The following is a 23,200-nucleotide window of genomic DNA, read 5'->3' as shown; positions in this document are numbered from 1 at the left end:
CGGCTATGGGCGGATCCACCGAAAACCACGCCCCCTGAGCCTTGCCCTCCTCAATGCTGCAAGCGAGCCAACCGACCCGTAGTCAGTCGCCGGTCCCGAGGACGATGCTACGTGCAAGTATCTCGTTTAACACTTCCTGACGTTTACCTGGGGGCGTTGCAAGAGTGTTATGCGTGGGAAATAATCCCTCATATTGATGCCGTGAATCTCACTGGGCAAAAACAACGCACGTCTAACCGTCAATACAGCAGAATTTAGCGAAATATTTCCATTAGCAATGCACATCCTTGGAGTTAATGTTACATAACGCCGCCAGCAGTGTAGAAATGATAAATGCGTTCGTTCGTCATGTCCGCCGGTTCCCCTGGGTCACCAACGTGACGTTGTACGGCTGCCTGTTCGCGGGAGGGGACTTCGTCCACCAGTGTTTTGCCCACAGGGACAAAGTGGACTGGAGCCACACGCGGAATGTCGCCGTGGTCGCGTTCAGTTTCCATGGCAACTTCAATTTCTTCTGGATGCGCTTTCTGGAGCGCCGGTTCCCCGGTAATTCCGCCCGGATGGTGATGAGGAAGGTGTTGGTGGACCAGACCACGGCGGCGCCCTTGGCCACCGGCGTTTTCTACACAGGTCAGTTAATGTTTACACTTATGATTATCTCGCACGTTCCTATGTGTAAAGTGCAGTGAATGTTCTTTTGACGAGGAGAGGTCACGTGACAGAATATGTGACTTTCATGCCTTCTCCATCAAGAGGCTTAAAATAGTATACAGTAGTGCCAGGGGCGTAGCAACACATTCAGGGCCCCCATCCCACACCAAGTTCAATGCCGGCGTGCCGTACAAACACAATTGGTATATTTATGTTAAGAGGGGAGGAGTATATTTACAGCTAGAATTCACCAAGTCAAGTATTTCATATATATATATATATATATATATATATATATATATATATATATATATATTAGAGATGCGCGGATAGGCAATTACTTCATCCGCAACCGCATCAGAAAGTCGTCAACCATCCGCAATACACCCGATCTAACATTTGATCAGAACCGCATCCGCCCGCACCCGCCCGTTGTTATATATCTAATATAGACGATGCAAGGCATTAGTGAGGTTATAAAGCTTTTGCCTGTTAAAGAAAAGAGACTGATCCAATGCAGCACTGACATTCGCGTGCCACGCTGTCACGACCCAGACGCACACCAGTGCGCAATCATATGGGAGCCGCGCTGAGCGCACCTCCAAGCGCGTCTCGCTGCCGGCGACGGCCGGGTATATGGGCCCGACGCTCCAGCGCCATCCATTTTCAGGGCTAGTTGATTCGGCAGGTGGGTTGTTACACACTCCTTAGCGGGTTCCAACTTCCATGGCCACCGTCCTAGCTGCTGTCTATAACAACCAGGGTGAGCCCCACCCCCTTCGTGAGCGCACTGCGCGCGGAGTGACCCCTGTTACGCGCCCCCGGCAACAGGGGTGGCGGGCAGGTAAGCTGCGCGGGCGGAGCGCGCGGAGTGACCCCTGTTACGAGCCCCCGGCCACGGGGGTGGCGGGCAGGTAAGCTGCCTACCTGCTGCGCGTGACGCCGGCCGCGGCGAAGGCGGACGAGGCAGGGTGTCGGTGCGGTGGTGACCCTGGACGTGCGTCGGGCCCCTCTCGCGGATCGCCTCAGCTACGGCTCCCGGTGGGGCCCTCTCGGGGGAAGGGGCCTCGGTCCCGGACCCCGGCGAGGCGTCGGGGGCCTTCTCCGCTCCGTAAAAGTGTCCATCTCTTTTTTTTTTTTCTTCTGTTGTGGCATATGCAGCAGGTGCCTGCTCGTTTTTCGTATGTGGGTAACAACATTTAACTATGTATATATATTTCCGAATTGGTTTAACTGCCACCCGCCTGAATCTATTTAAAATCTAATTTTTTTCAACCGCCCGACCCGACCCGCGGATGAAATCTAATTTTTTTAAATTTCATCCGCCCGATCCGCGGATAATCCGCGGACTCCGCGGTTGTGCCCGCAAACCGCGCATCTCTAATATATATATATACATATATAAGAAATACTTGACTTTCAGTGAATTCTATTTATATATATAAATAAGAGAAATACTTGAATTTCAGTGTTCATTTATTTACACATATACACACACATAACACTCATCTACTCATTGTTGAGTTAAGGGTTGCATTGTCCATCCTTATTCTATTCTCTGTCACTATTTTTCTAACCATGTTGAACACCCTCTCTGATGATGCATTCTGCTTCATCTCCTTGTTGTGTGCGCAGTTGTGCACTGCACTCTCTAAAAGCCCTAGATGTTAATGTCACATATGCATGTACAGTAGATGGCAGTATTGTCCTGTTTAAGAGTGTCACAACATCGCTGTTTACGGCAGACAAACTGCTTTACGGTAGACGAAAACGTGACTGCTGTTGTTGTGTGTTGTTGCCGCGCTGGGAGGACTTTAATGAAACTGCCTAACAATAAACCCACATAAGAAACTAAGAACCCGCCCTCGATCATTCTACAGTTATAACGTCATTGGGCAGGCGCGCTGTTTATATTGTGGGAAAGCGGACGTGAAAACAGGCTGTCGACACGTCACTCAGGTCCGCCTGAATTTCGGGAGATTTTCGGGAGAAAATTTGTCCCGGGAGGTTTTCGGGAGAAGCGCTGAATTTCGGGAGTCTCCCGGAAAATCCGGGAGGGTTGGCAAGTATGCTTTACATTACCCATCCATCCATCCATTTTCTACCGCTTGTCCCATTCGGGGTCACGTGCTGGAGCCAAATAAAATATTGCGTGGATTTGGTTGAAACTAGCTTTTTAAAAACACTTGTAAAAACCTTAATTGGATTTTGACTGTTTAAAGATGGGATTCGTTTGATCTAGATAAACCCCCCCCAAATAATTTGATCTTGTCTTAAAAAATGAAGTCAGGTTTTTTTGTACAATGGTATATTTACATGCACTAAAAGTAATAATTGCGTGGATTTGGTTGAGGGGTTAGTGCGTCTGCCTCACAATACGAAGGTCCTGAGTAGTCGTGAGTTCAATGCCGGCCTCAGGATCTTTCTGTGTGGAGTTTGCATGTCCTCCCCGTGACTGCCTTGGTTCCCTCCGGGTGCTCCGGCTTCCTCCCACCTCCAAAGACATGCACCTGGGGATAGGTTGATTGGCAACACTAAATTGGCCCTTGTGTGTGAATGTGAGTGTGAATGTTGTCTGTCTATCTGTGTTGGCCCTGCGTTGAGGTGGCGACTTGTCCAGGGTGTACCCCGCCTTCCGCCCGATTGTAGCTGAGATTGGCTCCAGCACCCCCCGCAACCCCGAAGGGAATAAGCGGTAGAAAATGGATGGATGGTTGAAACCAGCTTTTCAAAACGCATGTAAAAATCCAATCCAAAAATGGATTCAAAGTAATATTGAAACAACTCGTCTCTGCATAAATTACTAGAATAACCTTAGGAGATGCACAGATGAGATGTGTCAATATTTAAGTATTATTATGAAACACTAAGTTGTCGTTTTAGGTTGATTTCAGCTTGATGCTTCAACATGTAAACAGTACAGTGTGTACTTAAATAATTTCCAAACACATATTGTTACAGTAACCATGGATATAACTTATTTGTCTTACATTTAGTAATCAGTTGTGGACAGACAAAGCCTGAAGGCGGTACGCGCCGTGGATCAGTTTTTGGCACCACACCTTAAGCAGCAAATAATTTAACTTACTGTTGTGTCAATGTCACAATCGATGACTCGCCTGCTCATGGCATCATAGCAGTAAAAATGAAACGTGTCCTCTTCACTTTATCCCAGTTGTACACATAATACAATGTGGAACATGTTAAATACATACATTTAGTTTTTGGCGGTGACTTCCTGATCTCACAAGGAAAAGCATCTGATTGGCTCTCGTTCGTACCTAACCCCCCAAACCGCTTTCAATGCACGCCATTAAAGAGCTGTGATTGGATATCTTAAGAGCTTGTCCCACCCATCGACAACACAAAATTAAATGATTGTTTTTCATTTCCCCAATGACTAGGTCTGCCTTGGGCCCCCAACTGACTAAATACGACCCTGGTTTCCCTTAATACTTACACGCAACACCCAAAATGTATTAATATATATTTTTTAAATATATATTTTTTCTAAGTAAGAAAACACATACACATAATAATAACATTGGTACCTTGGTTTTCTTTAGTAATCCATTCAGAATCATACAGAAACCAAATATTTTTTTTCCATATAATTAATATAAATCTAATTTATCTGTTCCAAATACCCACAAAAACACATTTTATGGAGAATAATTTTAGTTTTACATGCCAAAAACAATTTAGATTACATACCGTATGATTGACGAATTAAGTGGATAAATGAACATTTAATATCACTTATACCTTTATTGAAGACTCTGAAAAATCTTGTAGGCGAAGAGCGTGATGAGCGGGATTTGCTTCGAGTTCTGGCGTTTCTCACCTTCTTTATCAAAGTACTGTCACTTGCAAATTTCTTTGTCCCCACGGTGGATTATTTTACAGTCATACTCGATACAAAAAAAAGTACAGCGAGTGAGTCACCAACTCGTGGGATTCTCGCTGAATGCAGACAGACAAGTTTGTTACCCGCAATATTTAGTTAAATTTAAAGTACCAACGATTGTCACACACACACACACACTAGGTGTGGTGAAATTTGTCCTCTGCATTTGACCCATCCCCTCGTTCACCCCCTGGGAGGTGAGGGGAGCAGTGGGCAGCTGCGGTGACCGCGCCAGGGAATCATTTTGGTGATTTAACCCCTAAATCCAACCCTTGATGCTGAGTGCCAAGCAGGGAGGTAATGGGTCCCATTTTTATAGTCTATGATATGACTCGGCCGGGGTTTGAACTCACGACCTACCAATCCCAGAGCGGACATTCTAACCACAAATCCACTGAGCATTTAGCCATATGAAAAGATATTTGTAATATTTAGATATTAGACATAATTTGGCAAAACACACACTTGTTCAAATAAGGTCCCTCAGCTGACAGTGAATGTCAGAGATAAAAATAAGCATGAAGTTATAGGAAATGTCTGTAGACAATAATATTGAAATTTATAAAAAAAAATATATTTATGTATTGTCAGGTAAAATATTTTTATTTATTCCATTTTGGAATACGGCTGTGGAAAAGTGAATACTTTGCGGATAGACTGTACTTGCAAATGCATTTAAAAAAAAATTCCTTTCTTTGTTCAAGCAGATAAACTTTGAAATAACGCTTCACATTACCTCGTCATAAAATAAAATACATGTATACTCTATCCTGTGTTTGTTGTTACTACACATCATTCAGTCTGACAGTAAAGTGTATTTTGTGCTTAAACAGGTGTCAGCTTCTTGGAGGGTAAAGAGGACATCATGGAAGACTGCCGAGAGAAATTCCTGAACACTTACAAGGTCAGTGCATGAGACAGGATGTCATGGTGTGGAGGGAAGCGTAAGATGACGCCCATAAGAAGAGTTAATACCTCCCAACATATCCCAGCAATACCAAGCAGAATGGCAGAATAAGGTTTGCGAGTAGCATGCAAAACGAGGACAAACCAGTAGGTGCTATGCCAGGTACTACCAGCAAGAACCACATTATAAAAAATGTGTGGCTGCAGAGGAGCATTTAAAAAAACCCACAAAAAAAACAGGTTACAACATGCATATCATAGGAATATATATTTAAAGAAAAAAATACAGTGATAAAGTGTATTAATATTTGTGTCATTAGTATCATTTGTTTCTCATTATGACTTCCTCTTTTTTTTTTTTTTTTACATGTGAACCTAATTTGACCTTCTGTAAACGTTTAAATGTCCAACTGTTTAATGTTTCAGTACTTTTTGCACAACTTCCTGTTCTCTAACAAGGAACTGAACAGCGACGTCACAACAGCTGTGTGGTTTATAAATGTTGTGGTTTAATTAGAATCGGCATCTGGTATTGGTATTTATGTAAAACATTCATACGACCAACAGCAAAACCTAACGGTTGGTCTGCAGTACATCGCTATTGCGGGGCTTCAAACAGGATGTTCTGAAAGGGAAGTGACCACTGAGCTTAGAGCAGGCCTGAGCAAATATTTTCACTCGGGGGCCAAATTTAGAGAAAAAATGTGTCTGGGGGCCGATATATCAGAATTTTAGGAACACTAATACAAAACCTCACAATAATGTCTGAATGCTAAAAACGTTATGACAGACCGCCTTCAAAAACGGAATGGCATTTAAAATTTTTTTTACTGAATGAGACACCCAGAATGTACATGAAAACAAAGAATGTGGGATTTACAATATCAACTATGAAGGATAAAACACTGAATATTGACGACATATGAACGTCACACCCCCTCTCCAGCCACAGATTTTACAATTAAGCGAAATGCAACAAAAATATAAACGCGAAGGGTAAAAGAAAAAAAAAAGACCTATAATCTGATATATCATTGAGCTTTAGAACTTTGTTGTAAAAATCTCCTTCCGCGTCTGTCCCTGACACCCACATTTCAACTAATTAGATGACCATAGTAACTAATTATATTACCATAGTAACTACTGTATCATGCAAAAGCGCAGATTCCAACAATTGAAATACTTTGTATAGTTGAAGACTTACGGTCATTAGAAAACATCACTGCACATCATAATGGCAGCTACACTTTCCATCTTAAGCATCTAAACAAATGATTTGGGAATGTCCGGCGGGCCAGATTGAAAAGCTTAACGGGCCGCATGTGGCCCCCGGACCTTAATTTGCCCAGGTCTGGCTTAGAGTGTTGCAGTTGGCAACAGAAATGCATAGAGACTGGAAGATCTAAAAAAAAAAAAAAAATTTTTTTAAACAATCCATTTGTCAATTTTGCCTATGAGCCACAGCTGCCTCCTGTTTTCCACCAAACATTGGTACTTTGGTTTTTGTTATTAATCCATTCCTAAAGGTCCGCTAAAATCCGAATCATACAGAAAGGGAAGCAATTATTGCTATAAGAAATCATTGTAAATCCAATTAATTTGGTCCAGACAGCCAAAAATATAAAGACAAAACACATTATATTAAGAATAATTATAGTTTCACATGCAGAAAACAATGTGAGATAAATATAAATGACGAATTAAATGAATAAATACACATTTATTGATTATTCTGGTTGGCAAAGAAGGCAATGAGTGGAGAGAAATGAGGGTAGGGAGGAGAGGAAGACGCCACCTTTGTACTTAGCTTTTTCTTGAATTCAATAGAATTTGTCACCTTTATTAAATTGCTGGCCCTGCAACTTTCTTTGGCCCCCATAGTGGATTATTTTGCAGTCGAACTCAACAAAAAAAACACAGCTGGTAAGTCACCAATGCATGACATTTTTTGTTTGGCCACTCGATATAAATACTCTCCTTGACAGAAAGTCTTAAAAATACAATGCAAGTACAACAAGTTACTTGCATCTAACTGTAGTTTGTAAGTGTGCATTTGTCATAAAATATAAGGGGTGCAGGAGCTTGGTTGGGGTGGTGGGATGACCCATGGAAAATGTTCCCTATTTTTGGTCCAAATGTTAACAGTACATTCAGCTTCTTTTATAATATATATATATATATATATATATATATATATATATATATATATATATATATATATACACATACAGTATATACGTATCCATATATATATATATATATATATATATATATATATATATTTATTTATTTTTTTTACATTTTTTCTACATTTATTTTGTTTTATTTTATTTTTTTAAATACACAGAAAGCCACATTTTGAACACCCCTGGGCTTTGCTCTCCAGGCCAAGCTATTATTGCTAAATCATTACTTTTCTGTCTGGCTTTTTATTTACCGGTACTTGCATGAGTAACAGGTTCAATAGTTCATGTTTTAGGTAAAGTAGTACAAGATATAATATATTTTAAAGGTGTTTAGGAATGGTATTGTCAGGGTTACCACTAGCAGAATAATATAATTATATTGTGTGAATGCTTGACTAGATCTGCTGAAGTCTGCTGACTTACATTTTTTCTTAAGCTTCCATGGTAGGTCTTAAATATACAAATTGCTCCTCTTTGCCTTTTGAGTTAGCATGCATGCTTGGTTTATCTTGTGTTGTTTCTCTTTTCAGACAGGATTAATGTTCTGGCCCTTCATGCAGGTAAATATGAAACATTCTTGACCATTAGGTACTGTACTCAAATGATTTACAACAGGGGTCCTCAATTACATTTGTCCAAGGGCCAAGGTTATTCTCAGATGGAGACACTGTCAGGGCTGGTAATGGAAAAATAAATAATATAAATCAATTAATCATCAAAATTTATTTATACTTGATAGTACTTTTAATTTACAGGCAAGTTGCAACACAAAGTGGACCAGTAAGAAAAAAACACACAGCCCTATCAACAATAACAAAATATGGCACTGAGGATTGATGAACGCCACATTTGAGGTATCCATATTGGAGAATAACTCAAATTAACGTAATCTAAAAAATGTATAAAATTTATGTCAAAATAAAATATAAATACGTAAAATAGTGAAACTAATAGCAATATATAAAAAGAGAAAATACAAATTATATATAATAAATATTATTATAATATATAATTATAATTCGTTGTATTTACTGTATATATTGAGAAAAATATTCAAGTAAAAATTAAGAACCTAAAAAGAGTTTAAAATGATCAGTAAAAATCCTGATTGAAAAAGTGTGCCTTTAAACTTTTTTAAAAACTGTTTCTGCAGTCCTGTGAAGTGAAGTGAATTATATTTATATAGCGCTTTTTCTCTAGTGACTCAAAGCGCTTTACATAGTGAAACCCAATATCTAAGTTACATTTAAACCAGTAAACCAGTCCTGAGGCTCCCTGGCAGTCTGTTCCAGAGGTGGGGGCCATAGTGGCTAAATTCCGCCTCACCGTGGGTCCTAGTTAAAACTAAAAGATGGGGGCCTGAGAATCTGAGGATCCGTAGGGGTTGATAAAAGCCAATCAGATTGGTAAGAAGACACAAGGACATTAAGACATTTAAAAACTAATAATAGAACTTTAAAATCGACCCTGAAGCGGACGAGGATCCAATGCAGCGACTTTAAAACTGGTGTGATCTGATTCCCGTCAGCACGTGTGCAGCTGAGTTTTGTAAGAATTGTAGAGTTCTAATAATATTTTTGGGAAGACCAAAGAACAGGGCATTACAATAGTCTAAACGACAGGAAATAAAATCATGCATTAGCACCCCACGTGTTGACCTGAGAAAACGGGCGGACTCTGGTTGTGTTTTTCAAGGTTATAAAAAACTATTTTTGTAATATTTTTCATATTTGGGATTAGGGATGGGCAATATGGCCTAAAAGCTATATCACAATACATTGTGCAGTCTTCTTTGATTACATTATATACACTTAAAGTTTGATATAACACGGTCGTTGGGGTCCACAAAATACCAAATGCGTTAATCCCGAGATTGCGTTAATTAGGAATCCTTTTCTTTTACCCTTTTATTTTTGAAAAAGTTGTGCGCGTAGCTTGGCTGCCTAAACCTGCTCGGTGGATAGTGCACCTATGTGACGTGACGTGACGTGAATGAGGGTATGTGCTCTCACGTCACAGATTGGTCGGGCACTGTCCACCAATAGGTTTGGACATTACTGGGTCGATATTTTGTTATTTTTATTTATTTATTTATTTGTATTCCTTCTTTTTGGAGACTTTCATAAAGATTTACTGTGTTGGGAATTTTTGTAATCATGCGCTAATTTGGTTAAAACGTTTTTCTGGTAGAAAAAAAACTGGCAAAATTTCGGGATCCACGGCACGATCGCGTTATATAAAGCGTCATGTTATATGCGACAAATACTACATACTTGCCAACCCTCCCGGATTTTCCGGGAGACTCACGAAATTCAGCGCCTCTCCCGAAAACCTCCCGGGACAAATTATCTCCCGAAAATCTCCCGAAATTCAGGCGGACTCAGGTCCGCATTTCCCACAATATAAACGGTGTGCCTGCCCAATGACGTTATAACTGTAGAATGATGGAGGGCGAGTTCTTGGTTCCTTATGTGGGTTTATTGTTAGGCAGTTTCATTAACGTCCTCCCAGCGCAGTAACAACACACAACAACAGCAGTCACGTTTTGGTCTGCCGTAAACAGCAATGTTGTGACACTCTTAAACGGGACAATACTGCCATCTGGTGCATTTGATGAAAGCACTTTGTGCGTGCCACACAGCAATGCATCATCAGAGAGGGTGTTCAGCATGGTTAGAAAAATAGTGACAGAATAGAACAAGGATGGACAATTCAACCCTTAACTCAACAGGTATATGTGTAAATAAATGAACACTGAAATTCAAGTATTTATTTTATATATATATATATATATGTATATATATATATATATACACAATAAAATAAATATATATTTATAGCTAGAATTCACTGAAAGTCAAGTATTTCTTATATATATATATATATATATATATATATATATATATATGAAATACTTGACTTGGTGAATTCTAGCTGTAAATATACTCCTCCCCTCTTAGCCACGCCCCCAACCACGCCCCTCCCCCACCTCCCGAAATCAGAGGTCTCAAGGTTGGCAAGTATGCCATACTATATCGAACTTTGAGTGTATCACAATGTTATTTGGCATATAAATTGTCATACAACTGTTTTAAAACAGGTCACAAATGCTCCTAATTTAGCTGCTGACGTCTGCGATAACATACTGCGTTATTTCCAGTTGTATTATTTTTCCCAAAACTATTATTAATCTATTTGTTGATTAACTGTTAATAGCTGGGTACTTTCTGTTGTAACATTGATCTAGCTACATGTCCGTTAAAAGGTAAAAAACAATTATTCTTATTTGAATACTTTAGTTTTTGGGGATACTATAAATTTGGGTATGGATCCAATACCAAGTACTTAAAGGGGTAGTATCAGTCATACTAATGCTGATACTTCAAAGTTTCCAAAAAAATTGGATCACAGTTATAATCAGACAAACAGAGGGTGGCGGTGTAACCATTTTAATGAAATAAATTCAATCATTAGATTTTTGCCTCAAATCCTCAAGTGTTTGTAAACAAATAACAAAAACGAGAAAAGATTTTTGATAGTAAAACATATTTATCTAATCACTGTTGTCTCGACTTGATACTATTACATGACTTGGCATCGTTACTGTCGATATTTGTATCGATCCGCCCACCTTTGTTTATTTTCATGAGCTCTAACTTGCGGTTAGCATATTGTCCTTAAATTGTGTAGTGTAACATGTTTAGCTATTCCTCATTCTCCAATGATAACTTGTAAGAAATCTACTTAATTTTTATGTGAGGATTACTGACCTAAAAGCAGCTGTTAGCCGTTAGCAAGAATGCCACAGTGCTCTAGCTATGAAAATATTTGATTTATGATTAATGTTTTCACCTTCGGGAAATTAATTTACCCTGGAATCAAGTAACAGAGATAAAGGACGACAGTATTTATATAAATTTGTGCTGTCAAACGACTAAAATTGGAATCAGATTAATCACAGTTACTGTGGATTAATTTTGACTATCACTAGAGATGTCCGATAATATCGGGCTGCTGACATTATCGGCCAATAAATGCTTTCAAATGTATCGGTCTCGGTTTAAAAAAGTACAATGTATGACTTTTTAAAATGCCGCTGTACAGAGTGGTACATAGACGTAGGGAGAAGTACAGAGCGCCAATAAACCTTAAAGGCACTGCCTTTGCGTGGCGGCCCAGTCACATAATATCTACGGCTTTTCACACACACAAGTGAATGCAAATCATACCTTGTCAACAGCCATACAGGTCACACTGAGGGTGGCCGTATAAACAACTTTAACACTGTTACAAATATGCGCCACAATCACATTTCGGGAGAACATCTGCACCATAACACAACATAAACACAACAGAACAAATACCCAGAACCCCTTGCAGCACTAACTCTTCCGGGACACTACAATATAGACCCCCCACCTCAACCCCACCCCCCCAACCCCGCCCACCTCAACCTCCTCATGCTCTCTCAGGGAGAGCATATCCCAAATTCCAAGCTGCTGTTTTGAGGCATGTTAAAAAAAAAAAATGCACTTTGTTACTTCAATAATAAATATGGCAGTGCCATGTTGGCATTTTTATCCATAACTTGAGTTGATTTATTTTGGAAAACCTTGTTACATTGTTTAATGCATCCACCGGGGTATCACAACAAAATTAGGCATAATAATGTGTTGATTCCACGACTGTATATATCGGTATCGGTTGATATCGGAATCGGTAATTAAGAGTTGGACAATATCGGAATATCGGATATCGGCAAAATAGCCATTATCGGGCATCTTTAATTATCACTATTAAATATAATGTAATCTTAAACTATATTATTTGTTTAATTTTGCTTTATACTATAATATTATCAAATACTATCTGTGTTGGCCCTGTGATGAGGTGGCGACTTGTCCAGGGTCTAACCCGCCTTCCGCCCGAGGAGCTGGGATAGGCTCCAGCACCCCCGAGAGGGACAAACGGTACAAAATGGATGAACAACGAACTTTCATTATTTGGGTGATGTTCAGGGCTGCCAAAGCCTTTCATTTGGCCCGTGGGCCACCTATTGAGGACCCCTGATTTTCAGCCTGCAGCTACATCTTAAAACTACAATGTTGTATGTTCTTCATGAGTCCTTGAACATTTTGAGTTGTAAAACTGGCACATTCCTTGACTAGTATATAATCTATCTTTATTATCTCCACACAGTTTCTGAACTTTGCTCTGGTGCCTCCATATGTACGGACCACCTTCAGTGGCTGCTGTGCCTTTGTCTGGGCCACGTTTCTGTGCTTCTCACGTCAGAGTGGCGACGGCACAGCCGGCGCTGCCCTTGCATGGATGTTCCCCTCCAAAGAGAATCAAGCAGACCCCGCAGAGAAGACAGAGGAAGTGAAGGTAGTTGTTTCTCAGGAGGCGGCGGGAACTCCTCCATCCAAACACAAGTGACCAAAACAAAAAGACAGGACAAGACGCTGGTTGCCATGGAGACGGGAGAGCGCAGCTCATGTGTCACTCAGGGTTCAGTGTTCAGCCTAAAACTGCCGTGGTAATTCCGCTTCAAAATATACTTATGGGCCACAACATGAGTGGACAATGTAATTAGACACTACTGCAAACAAGAAGTAAATATAGTGTTAAATCCAAAGGCAGAATGTTTTGCTACACTTGTAATTGTGTACCTAATCTTATGATCACTGAGTAAAACGGTGCTCCTCAAAGCTGCAATAACAGTGAGAGGCCATTTAAGTGTTGTCTTCCATACCACAGAAAGCATGCATCACCTTTAATTTAACTTAGCTAGTTTGTCATGCTAAATGTATGGCTGTACAATTATTAAGATTTTTCCGTAAATTTTGGTCGAAAAGTGGGGCGTACAAAACCTGAGGTACCACAGTAATTGTTTTTTAATGTAAAACATTTAATTGAAAGTATAACTGTTAGTGGCATATTGTCGGCTTTGGAACAGGGGTCTCTAGCATGTAGCTCATTTGAAGTCGCTCACAAAGGGTCAAGGAATATTTGTCTGAACACTTAGGGCCAGTTCTACTCAAGGTTTGCATGTATTAAAACATGTGCAAACTCGATAGTGTGCGCAAAACTGATCGACTAAGTCGTGCACGGAGAATTTAGGGCCTGATTTCCTAAAGGTTTGCGTGTACTAAAACACATTCAAACCCGATAACACACGCAAAGCTGGTCTACTAAACTTGCGCAAAGTGCATTGCGTCCGTTAAGTGAGTAGAATAAGGCGTGCAATCCATTTGGCGTCTGTCTTTATTAATATGCAAAATATAAGTTAAGTTAAAGTACCAATGATTGTCACACACACACACTAGGTGTGGCGAAATTGTTCTCTGCATTTGACCCATCACCCTTGATTACCCCCTGGGAGGTAAGGGGAGGGTTGGGCAGCAGCAGGGGCCGCGCCCGGGAATAATTTTTGGTGATTTAACTCCCAATTCCAACCCTTGATGCTGAGTGCCAAGCAGGGAGGTAATGGGTCCCATTTTTATAGTCTTTGGTATGACTCGGCCGGGGTTTGAACTCACAACCTACCGATCTCAGACGCCCACAATATGGGTGGAGAAGAGCTAATCATTTTGCACACGCAATGTGATTCATCGACATGCATCACCGTTTTGCGAACACTTTTTGGCCATTTTATTTAGAACGTGTCAAAAGGACGTGCAAACTGACAATTCCACACACAGCTGCAGGATTGGTGCCGCCACTGCAAACACAGACGATGGACGGACAAAAACTTCTATCCGTCACGTGTGTGTCAAGATTTTGGGCGGTAGAAAAAGATTTTTAGCCATACAGTCTATTCAGCTAGACAATTTTATAGCGGCAAGACGACTTAAAGGGCTGATTAAAACAAGTTCAATGAAGCGCTTTGGTGACCTTCAGTATTTTTTAAATGACGTTTGTTTTTTTCACATAGTATAAAGTATATTATTTTTATACTACCCCGCCTTCCGCCCGATTGTAGCTGAGATAGGCTCCAGCGCCCCCCGCGACCCCAAAGGGAATAAGCGGTAGAAAATGGATGGATGGATGGATATTATTTTTTAAAAATGTATATGAAAAAAAAAAATGAAGTATGCATAGTTTTTTTCACATGGTATAAAGTATATTATCTGTAAAAAAAAAATCAAATAAAATAAAATAAAAAATAAAAAAGTGGTACCAATGTAGATGCACTGCGCGACTCCTTCTAAAATGCCCATAAAAAGTGGTAGATGCCTCCTGCTTGTTTGACAACATAACAAAACGTCACAGGTGGGAGCATGATAATATGAAAGTGCTGTAAATGAGAGTTCCTCAGTGGTAATGCCCTGTATTGTACACACAAAATCCTCATTGCACCACTTTTCAATTGCACACATAGCATTGGTAAATCACACACGACATGCCCACTAATAGTACACGCAATTTTAATGTTTGTACACGCTGATTACCGCGTAATGTATCGATCTTAGTAAATCAGGCCCTAATTCTCTTACATGAGCAAATTAGCGAGTGTTATCCATTTAGTGTGTCTGTTTTCATGTATATGCAGAATATATGTTGATTATTAGAATGCCCACAATACTGTTGAGTAGATTCAAATATAATCATTAGGGATGTGCGATAATATAAATAACGATAACCGATAATATCGAGACCTTTACAACTGTTAACGATAACAGATATTTATTTATGTGTATGTATTTACACAAGGTATTGTGAGAAGAAATTAATTTACTAGTTTACACTTTTTCGCATAATGTATACACTCCAACAAAAAATATGCAAATCTATTGAAGGGATAAGGATTATGTCAACTAATATTTCTTTACTTAATTAACTTATCAATTAAGTACAAATACACTTCCAACTATAATTCTGACCCATTGCAAACAATTAGAATTATTGCATAGGAGGAAAACATGTGGAATTTATTGATTTTAAAAAATTTAAATTATTTAATTGATAGACAACAAGCAACTCAAATATTCTTAATATTACTTCATGAAATGAAAATAACTATCTGTCCATCACAACATATATAACTGAGGCCAATAGAACTAAACCAATTAGATTCTGCATTGCCGTTAGTAACACCAAACCAAGCGGAGTGATATCTCTTGTTGATTGTGAAAAATAGAATAAATAATATTTTTCCCTGAGAGTAACAAAAAAATTAAGTAGTGCAATAAGTGCCTGCCCTAGTAGAGTGCATTTTTTCCCCACTAATAAATCATAAGAGTTAAATAGTTAAAACAGTGACCTGTCCCTCCATGTGAACCATGAAGTCAAACATAAACAATTACACATTTTGTTATTTCACCCTGAGGTCTTGTCTTTCCAAACTGTTTCCTCTTATCAGACACTTATCAGTCCTGTGGCTTTATGTTTGCTGCGGTCGCCGCTATTAACACCAGGTCTCAGACAGCTTCATACTGCTGCCATAAATCCTCACGTTAGCTCATTTTTAAGGTGACTTATCAGATTTTATTGTATTGAAGCTCGTCTTCAACCTTCCCCGTTTAATTTGTGCAAAACAAGATTTGCAAACTGCGAGTAAAATGTCTTCATCTGACACAGTAAAGAAAGCCCACACCCGCGACTGTTGGGCCATGATACTTTTCTCCGTACACAACAGGCCGCACATGTAGTATGATGACATCACAAATATGCGACCATACTGGAGGGGATCCAGGTAGCAGCACAAGCCACAACACAGAGAACAACGACAAACACGGAGAAATCTTTATTATTATTATCGGCTCATTTTATCAGTTGACTTGTTATCGGAATTATTGATTTGATGTCATAATTGCCATAGATGGTTGTCGATAATACCGTGCATCCCAAATAATCATTTAGCACTCACAATGTGATTTATCAAGACTGATAAAAAACAAATCCTCCTTCCTTTATGTGTGTGTCAACATATATGGACTGTCAGAAATAACTAATATATTAGACAAATCGTCTTTTCAGCAATATCATCATATCATTTTATAGCTGCATAAGGGGCTGATTAAAACTAATTCAATTGATTTGTTGTGGTGTCTGCTGGCATTTTTTAAATGTTTATTAATTTATCTGACATTTTTTTTGCAGCATGCATTGTAACGTGCATTTTTGGATCATTCCAAATGCACCATAACAGCTGTGTCTGCCAGAGCGCAGCGATTAGTTTCGCTCTGCTAAAAATAGATTCTGTTGTCTCAATCGCAATTTGAGATGGTGTGTGCTGCATATTTCACTACATGCCCACTAATAGTAACAGCACATGAGCATATGATGTAATGAATGTGTAGGGAAATGAATGTCTCTTCTTGGCACAGCCTGTAGGGTAGACACAAAATCCTCATATAAATAGGGCAACCTGCACCACTTTTGTACTTGTTATCAATTGCGCATGCAGTCTTAGTAGATCACACGCAACAGACCCACTAATAATACGTGCAATTGAATAGTTTGCACATGCTGTTTCGCGTGTGGTATTTGGACCTTAGTAGATCAGGCCCGTAGTATTTTTTTTAACTGCTAAATTCAGACAGAATGTTTCTATTTATTGACAAACACTTCAAAATAGCATTAAGACAGCGACTACACTTTTTGAGTGGGGATCTGCTTTGTAAATAAAGAACAATTTAAATGTTGCCAGTCATAGTAAAACACAAATATCTCTTCTCTTCTTTCTTTATGTCAAAGTAGCTCTCAAATAATAACGTAACGTAACGTGCTAGATCGGGGATGTCCAAATTGCGACCCAGGGGCCGTTTCCGTTCACAGCTCGTTTTTAATTGAATTTCTAATTATTAATGTGATGTTACTCTAATTTGCTTTGTCACCTATAAGACAAAGCTAAGACGGGATGTTTTGTTCAGATTGCTTTTAGCATATTTTATGTACAAAATGTTTCACAGTGGCCCCGCCTCCTTTCATTGTTATGAATGTGGCCCTCGCTGGAAAAAGTTTGGGCACACCTATGCTAAATAAAGGGCTTTTCATATTATATTTTTTTTAGTGTTTGCCAAAAACTGGCGACCAGTCTAGGGTGTACCCCGCCTTTTTCCCCAAAGTGAGCTGAGATAGACGCCACTTATCCTAGTTAGGATAAGAAAATGGATGGTTGTTTGCCAAAAATTCAGACCTGCCAAATTGTATGTATTTTTAGCTCAATAAGTCACTCAAAATTACAAAGTAGTTTCAGTTGTGCACATGCACTGTTCGATTTCACCTCTATGCTACGTGCACTTTTTTTTTTTGCAAAGCTAAAGGGTTTATCTACCCAACAATTGGGTCGTAAACGCCACTATCTGCATTCCACAGATAAGTAGTAAATATTTTAGCAAGGTTGGCAGTAAAAGTGTATTTCACTTCAGACCTCTAGAGGGAGCCAAGTAACAAGAGAATATCCATCCATCCATCCCATCCATTTTCTACTGCTTGTCCATCCATCCATTTTTCTATCCCTTGTCCATCTGGCGGCCGCGGGGGTCCTGGAGCCTATCCCAGCTGCACTTGGGCGGAGTACACCCTGGACAAGTCGCCATCTCAGCGCAGGGCCAACACTGAACACTGATAGACATACAACATTCACACACTGGCTATTCTTTATTGTTGCTTTAATTTGCTCTCGATCCAACCCTCCTTGGATGTTTCACAGTATTTTGCGCATACACTCTGATGCTATGATGCTGAAGACATGACGTTGTTGAGCTATTGTGATCTCGGTTACACTGAAAGTAAAAATTAGGGAAAAGTCAGCCTGGGTTGAAGGGATTGGTGCTAATAACACTTTTCATTATAGCTACTGAATGTCTTAACCACGCACAGTAAGCATCATTTTAAATGCTCAAATGTCAAAATGGAACTGCTGCTGCGTTGGAGGAAGTTTACATTCTGGTCCTATAAACTATAATTTGAAAAGAAAAACAGTACATTTTCATTATTCTCTCTAAATAATACAAGGAATATTGTTTTGAAGCTACTTACTTGAATATGCAATTTTCTTCTCCAGATTCTGTTTTACAAGAATGTAACATAATTGTCTTTGTACTTTCCATGTTGTTTTCAGTGAACATGTTCATAATTTTTCATGTATGCTGTTATTTGGACATTTTGCATGTGAAAACAGTAAGTTTTAAACATCCGCCAAATTTTTTGGGCAAGAACATTTGCACTCAACTGTGTTCCTTATATCACTAAAAGGTTTTGTTTTATGTCCACAATGTATATATAGAATACGCACTGTATATTGAACACGTGGGATTATTTTTGCCTTGATTTGTTTCACAGAAAAGACAATGTAATCATATGATAACTAATTTATTTGAGTAGAGATGACTACTTTTTGATCAGACACTTTTCAATTGCACTGTAACTTATCTTTAGGAAGTGTCTTGTTTTATTGTGCTGATGTAGAGTTCAGGTGCATCTCAACAAAGTAGAATATGGCCCAAAGGTTATGATGTCAGTAAGAAAGCAATTCAAGGCTCAGGATGTTTTTGCAGTTAGTGTGCTGATTGGAGTGTGAACCAATAGGTTTATATAATATTCAACTTTTTAAAAATTTCTCACATTTTATGAACTACTGAATTTGGGCTTTTTACGAGTTGTTAATCATCACAATTATTAATACATTCTGGAAACATTTCACTTTGTACATGGCGAATCTATAGAATAAAATAATATCAATATATAGAATATAAGTTTTTACTACTGTATAAAATTTACTTAAAAAAATATTCAGATGAATTTAATTGCACATGCATTTTTTTGATAGATTGATTGATTGAAACTTTTATTAGTAGATTGCACAGTACAGTACATATTCCCTACAATTGACCACTAAATGGTAACACCCGAATACGTTTTTCAACTTGTTTAAGTCGGGGTCCACGTTAATCAATTCATGGTACAAATATATACACTATCAGCATAATACAGTCATCACTCAAGTTAATCATCAGAGTATATACATTGAATTATTTACAATCGGGGGGGACGAGACTGGACATGTACAACACTGGACCCAAACAGTTCATCTACTGACATTATCAGCAGACTGTGTACTAAAGGCTGTAAGTTAAAACTGTACTAGCTAAACTGTGTCTCTTTGTAACATGGATTTGAATATTAATATAGTTTATAGTATTTGACGCAACGGAAATTATTGTTACACTGTGATAGAGATGTAATAAATCTATAGCCCACATATATGAATACAAATGTGAGTGTTCATTTGTTCTTTATGCAATGTTCATCAAATCAATATAAATAACTGATTTTGTAAATTGTATATATATATATATATATATATATACTCCTCTCTGAGCTGCCACCTTAACGTGGTAGAGGAGTTTGCGTGTCCCAATGATCCTAGGAGCTATGTTGTCCGGGGGCTTTATGCCCCCTGGTAGGGTCTCCCAAGACAAACTGGTCCTAGGTGAGGGATCAGACAAAGAGCAGCTCGAAGACCTCTATGAAGAAAACAAACAAGGAACCCAGATTTCCCTTGCCCGGACGCGGGTCACCGGGGCCCCCCTCTGGAGCCAGGCCCGGAGGTGGGGCACGATGGCGAGCGCCTGGTGGCCGGGCCTGTCCCCATGGGGCCCGGCCGGGCACAGCCCGAAGAGGCAACGTGGGTCCCCCCTCCAATGGGCTCACCACCCATAGCAGGGGTCATAGAGGTCGGGTGCGATGTGAGCTGGGCGGCAGCCGAGGGCAGGGCACTTGGCGGTCCGATCCTCGGCTACAGAAGCTAGCTCTTGGGACGTGGAACGTCACCTCGCTGGGGGGGAAGGAGCCTGAGCTAGTGCGCGAGGTGGAGAAGTTCCGGCTAGATATAGTCGGACTCACTTCGACGCACAGCAAGGGCTCTGGAACCAGTTCTCTCGAGAGGGGCTGGACTCTCTTCCACTCTGGCGTTGCCGGCAGTGAGAGGCGACGGGCTGGGGTGGGAATTCTTGTTTCCCCCCGGCTCAGAGCCTGCACATTGGAGTTCAACCCGGTGGACGAGAGGGTAGCTTCCCTCCGCCTTCGGGTGGGGGAACGGGTCCTAACTGTTGTTTGCGTTTACGCGCCAAACCGCAGCTCAGAGTACCCACCCTTTTTGGATTCACTCGAGGGAGTACTTGAGAGTGCTCCCCCGGGTGATTCCCTCGTTCTACTGGGGGACTTCAATGCTCATGTTGGCAGCGACAGTGAAACCTGGAGAGGCGTGATCGGGAAGAATGGCTGCCCGGATCTGAACCCGAGCGGTGTTTTGTTATTGGACTTTTGTGCCCGTCACAGATTGTCCATAACGAACACCATGTTCAAACATAAGGGTGTCCATATGTGCACTTGGCACCAGGACACCCTAGGCCGCAGTTCCATGATCGACTTTGTAGTTGTGTCATCGGATTTGCGGCCTCATGTTTTGGACACTCGGGTGAAGAGAGGGGCGGAGCTTTCTACCGATCACCACCTGGTGGTGAGTTGGCTGCGATGGTGGGGGAGGATGCCGGACAGACCTGGCAGGCCCAAACGCATTGTGAGGGTTTGCTGGGGACGTCTGGCAGAGTCTCCTGTCAGAGAGAGTTTCAATTCCCACCTCCGGAAGAACTTTGAACATGTCACGAGGGAGGTGCTGGACATTGAGTCCGAACAGTGTGGTTTTCGTCCTGGTCGTGGAACTGTGGACCAGCTCTATACTCTCGGCAGGGTCCTTGAGGGTGCATGGGAGTTTGCCCAACCAGTCTACATGTGTTTTGTGGACTTGCAGAAGGCATTCGACCGTGTCCCTCGGGAAGTCCTGTGGGGAGTGCTCAGAGAGTATGGGGTATCGGCAGGGCCGGCCCGTGGCATAGGCCGTATAGGCAAATGCTAAGGGCGCCGTCCATCAGGGGGCGCCACGCCAGTGCCACAAATGTTGGAGAAAAAAAAAGAAAAGAAAAAAGTTGGTACTATTATTTCTAAATACAAAAAATAATCCCACGATAATTAAAATGCAAAGTAAAGCCTATTTAATAGAAATATTATTTGTTACAACATTACGCCCCCTCCCCCCGCACGGTGCGCCCCCTCCCTTCCCGTATCATGACTCTTTTTGGACGTCACCACATCAAAAAATCAACACAAGATGTCAAAACGTCCAAAACTGTCAGGTGCCCAGGGAAGAAAAAAGAGAAAAGAAGAGGAGGAGAAACGAGAAAAGACAGAGGTAGCAGGTAGGTGAGCCGAACATGAAATTATTTGTCTGTTACAGAATGTGATAGTAACCCGGCTTTTTAGCATTAAGCTAATGTCACATGATTCGGCAATTGCTAATCAATAAATAGCTAGTTCTGTTTTAACGTCGGGTTAATATTGTGGAGGGGGCTAAATTGTTATGGAAAATAATAATGTAACGTTAGGTAATTACAGTACTCCCACCTTACATTTTTCAGGGACATTTGTATTAGATCTTTTAAGCAGCTGTTTTTTGTTTACATTGTTATTGCCTTCTGGTTAGCTATGTTTGCCCTGCAGGTAATAGTCACTTTTCCACCCCTTTATATATTAGGTATAGTTGTAAGTAAAAAAAAAAAGGTCAAAGACAAAGCTATTCGGTTTCTTGTGAGTATATACACTTCACTGCCGACGTGGGGGGGCGCCACCTAAAATCTTGCCTAGGGCGCCAGATTGGTTAGGGCCGGGCCTGGGTATCGGACTGTCTGATTGTGGCAGTCCGCTCCCTGTATGATCAGTGCCAGAGCTTGGTCCGCATTGCCGGTAGTAAGTCGGACACGTTTCCAGTGAGGGTTGGACTCCGCCAAGGCTGCCCTTTGTCACCGATTCTGTTCATAACTTTTATGGACAGAATTTCTAGGCGCAGTCAAGGCGTTGAGGGGATCTGGTTTGGTGGCTGCAGGATTAGGTCTCTGATTTTTGCAGATGATGTGGTCCTGATGGCTTCATCTGGCCAGGATCTTCAGCTCTCACTGGATCGGTTCGCAGCTGAGTGTGAAGCGACTGGGATGAGAATCAGCACCTCCAAGTCCGAGTCCATGGTTCTCACCCGGAAAAGGGTGGAGTGCCATCTCCGGGTTGGGGAGGAGATCTTGCCCCAAGTGGAGGAGTTCAAGTACCTCGGAGTCTTGTTCACGAGTGAGGGAAGAGTGGATCGTGAGATTGACAGGCGGATCGGTGCGGCGTCTTCAGTAATGCGGACGCTGTATCGATCCGTTGTGGTGAAGAAGGAGCTGAGCCGGAAGGCAAAGCTCTCAATTTACCGGTCGATCTACGTTCCCATCCTCACCTATGGTCATGAGCTTTGGGTTATGACCGAAAGGACAAGATCATGGGTACAAGCGGCCGAAATGAGTTTCCTCCGCCGGGTGGCGGGGCTCTCCCTTAGAGATAGGGTGAGAAGCTCTGTCATCCGGGAGGAGCTCAAAGTAAAGCCGCTGCTCCTCCACATCGAGAGGAGCCAGATGAGGTGGTTCGGGCATCTGATCAGGATGCCACCCGAACGCCTCCCTAGGGAGGTGTTTAGGGCACGTCCGACCGGTAGGAGGCCGCGGGGAAAACC

General features: G+C 40.9%; 1 protein-coding gene across 1 annotated transcript; it reads left to right on the top strand.

Annotated features, from left to right (window-relative positions):
* Positions 1 to 19,857, top strand: LOC133624572 (mpv17-like protein). The gene is made up of 4 exons (XM_061988247.1): positions 1 to 630; positions 5,392 to 5,462; positions 8,181 to 8,210; positions 12,850 to 19,857. The coding sequence occupies exons 1-4, from the start codon at positions 297 to 299 to the stop codon at positions 13,087 to 13,089; spliced, it is 675 nt and encodes a 224-aa protein (XP_061844231.1). The 5' UTR covers positions 1 to 296; the 3' UTR covers positions 13,090 to 19,857.
* Positions 19,858 to 23,200: the final 3,343 nt, after the last annotated feature.

This window comes from Nerophis lumbriciformis, linkage group LG27 (genome assembly GCF_033978685.3).
Source record: "Nerophis lumbriciformis linkage group LG27, RoL_Nlum_v2.1, whole genome shotgun sequence".
In the NCBI taxonomy this organism is placed as follows: domain Eukaryota; kingdom Metazoa; phylum Chordata; class Actinopteri; order Syngnathiformes; family Syngnathidae; genus Nerophis; species Nerophis lumbriciformis.
Note: the sequence above shows the minus strand (reverse complement) of the source record. Positions and strands in the feature narration are given on the sequence as shown.

What these genes read in the sequence shown, in the direction of transcription:
- LOC133624572 (XM_061988247.1), top strand. Translation starts at nt 297, where the DNA reads ATGTTACATAACGCCGCCAGCAGTGTAGAAATGATAAATGCGTTCGTT. An exon ending in CACCGGCGTTTTCTACACAG is followed by an intron (nt 631 to 5,391) that starts GTCAGTTAATGT and finishes GTGCTTAAACAG; the next exon opens with GTGTCAGCTTCTTGGAGGGT. An exon ending in TGTTCTGGCCCTTCATGCAG is followed by an intron (nt 8,211 to 12,849) that starts GTAAATATGAAA and finishes ATCTCCACACAG; the next exon opens with TTTCTGAACTTTGCTCTGGT.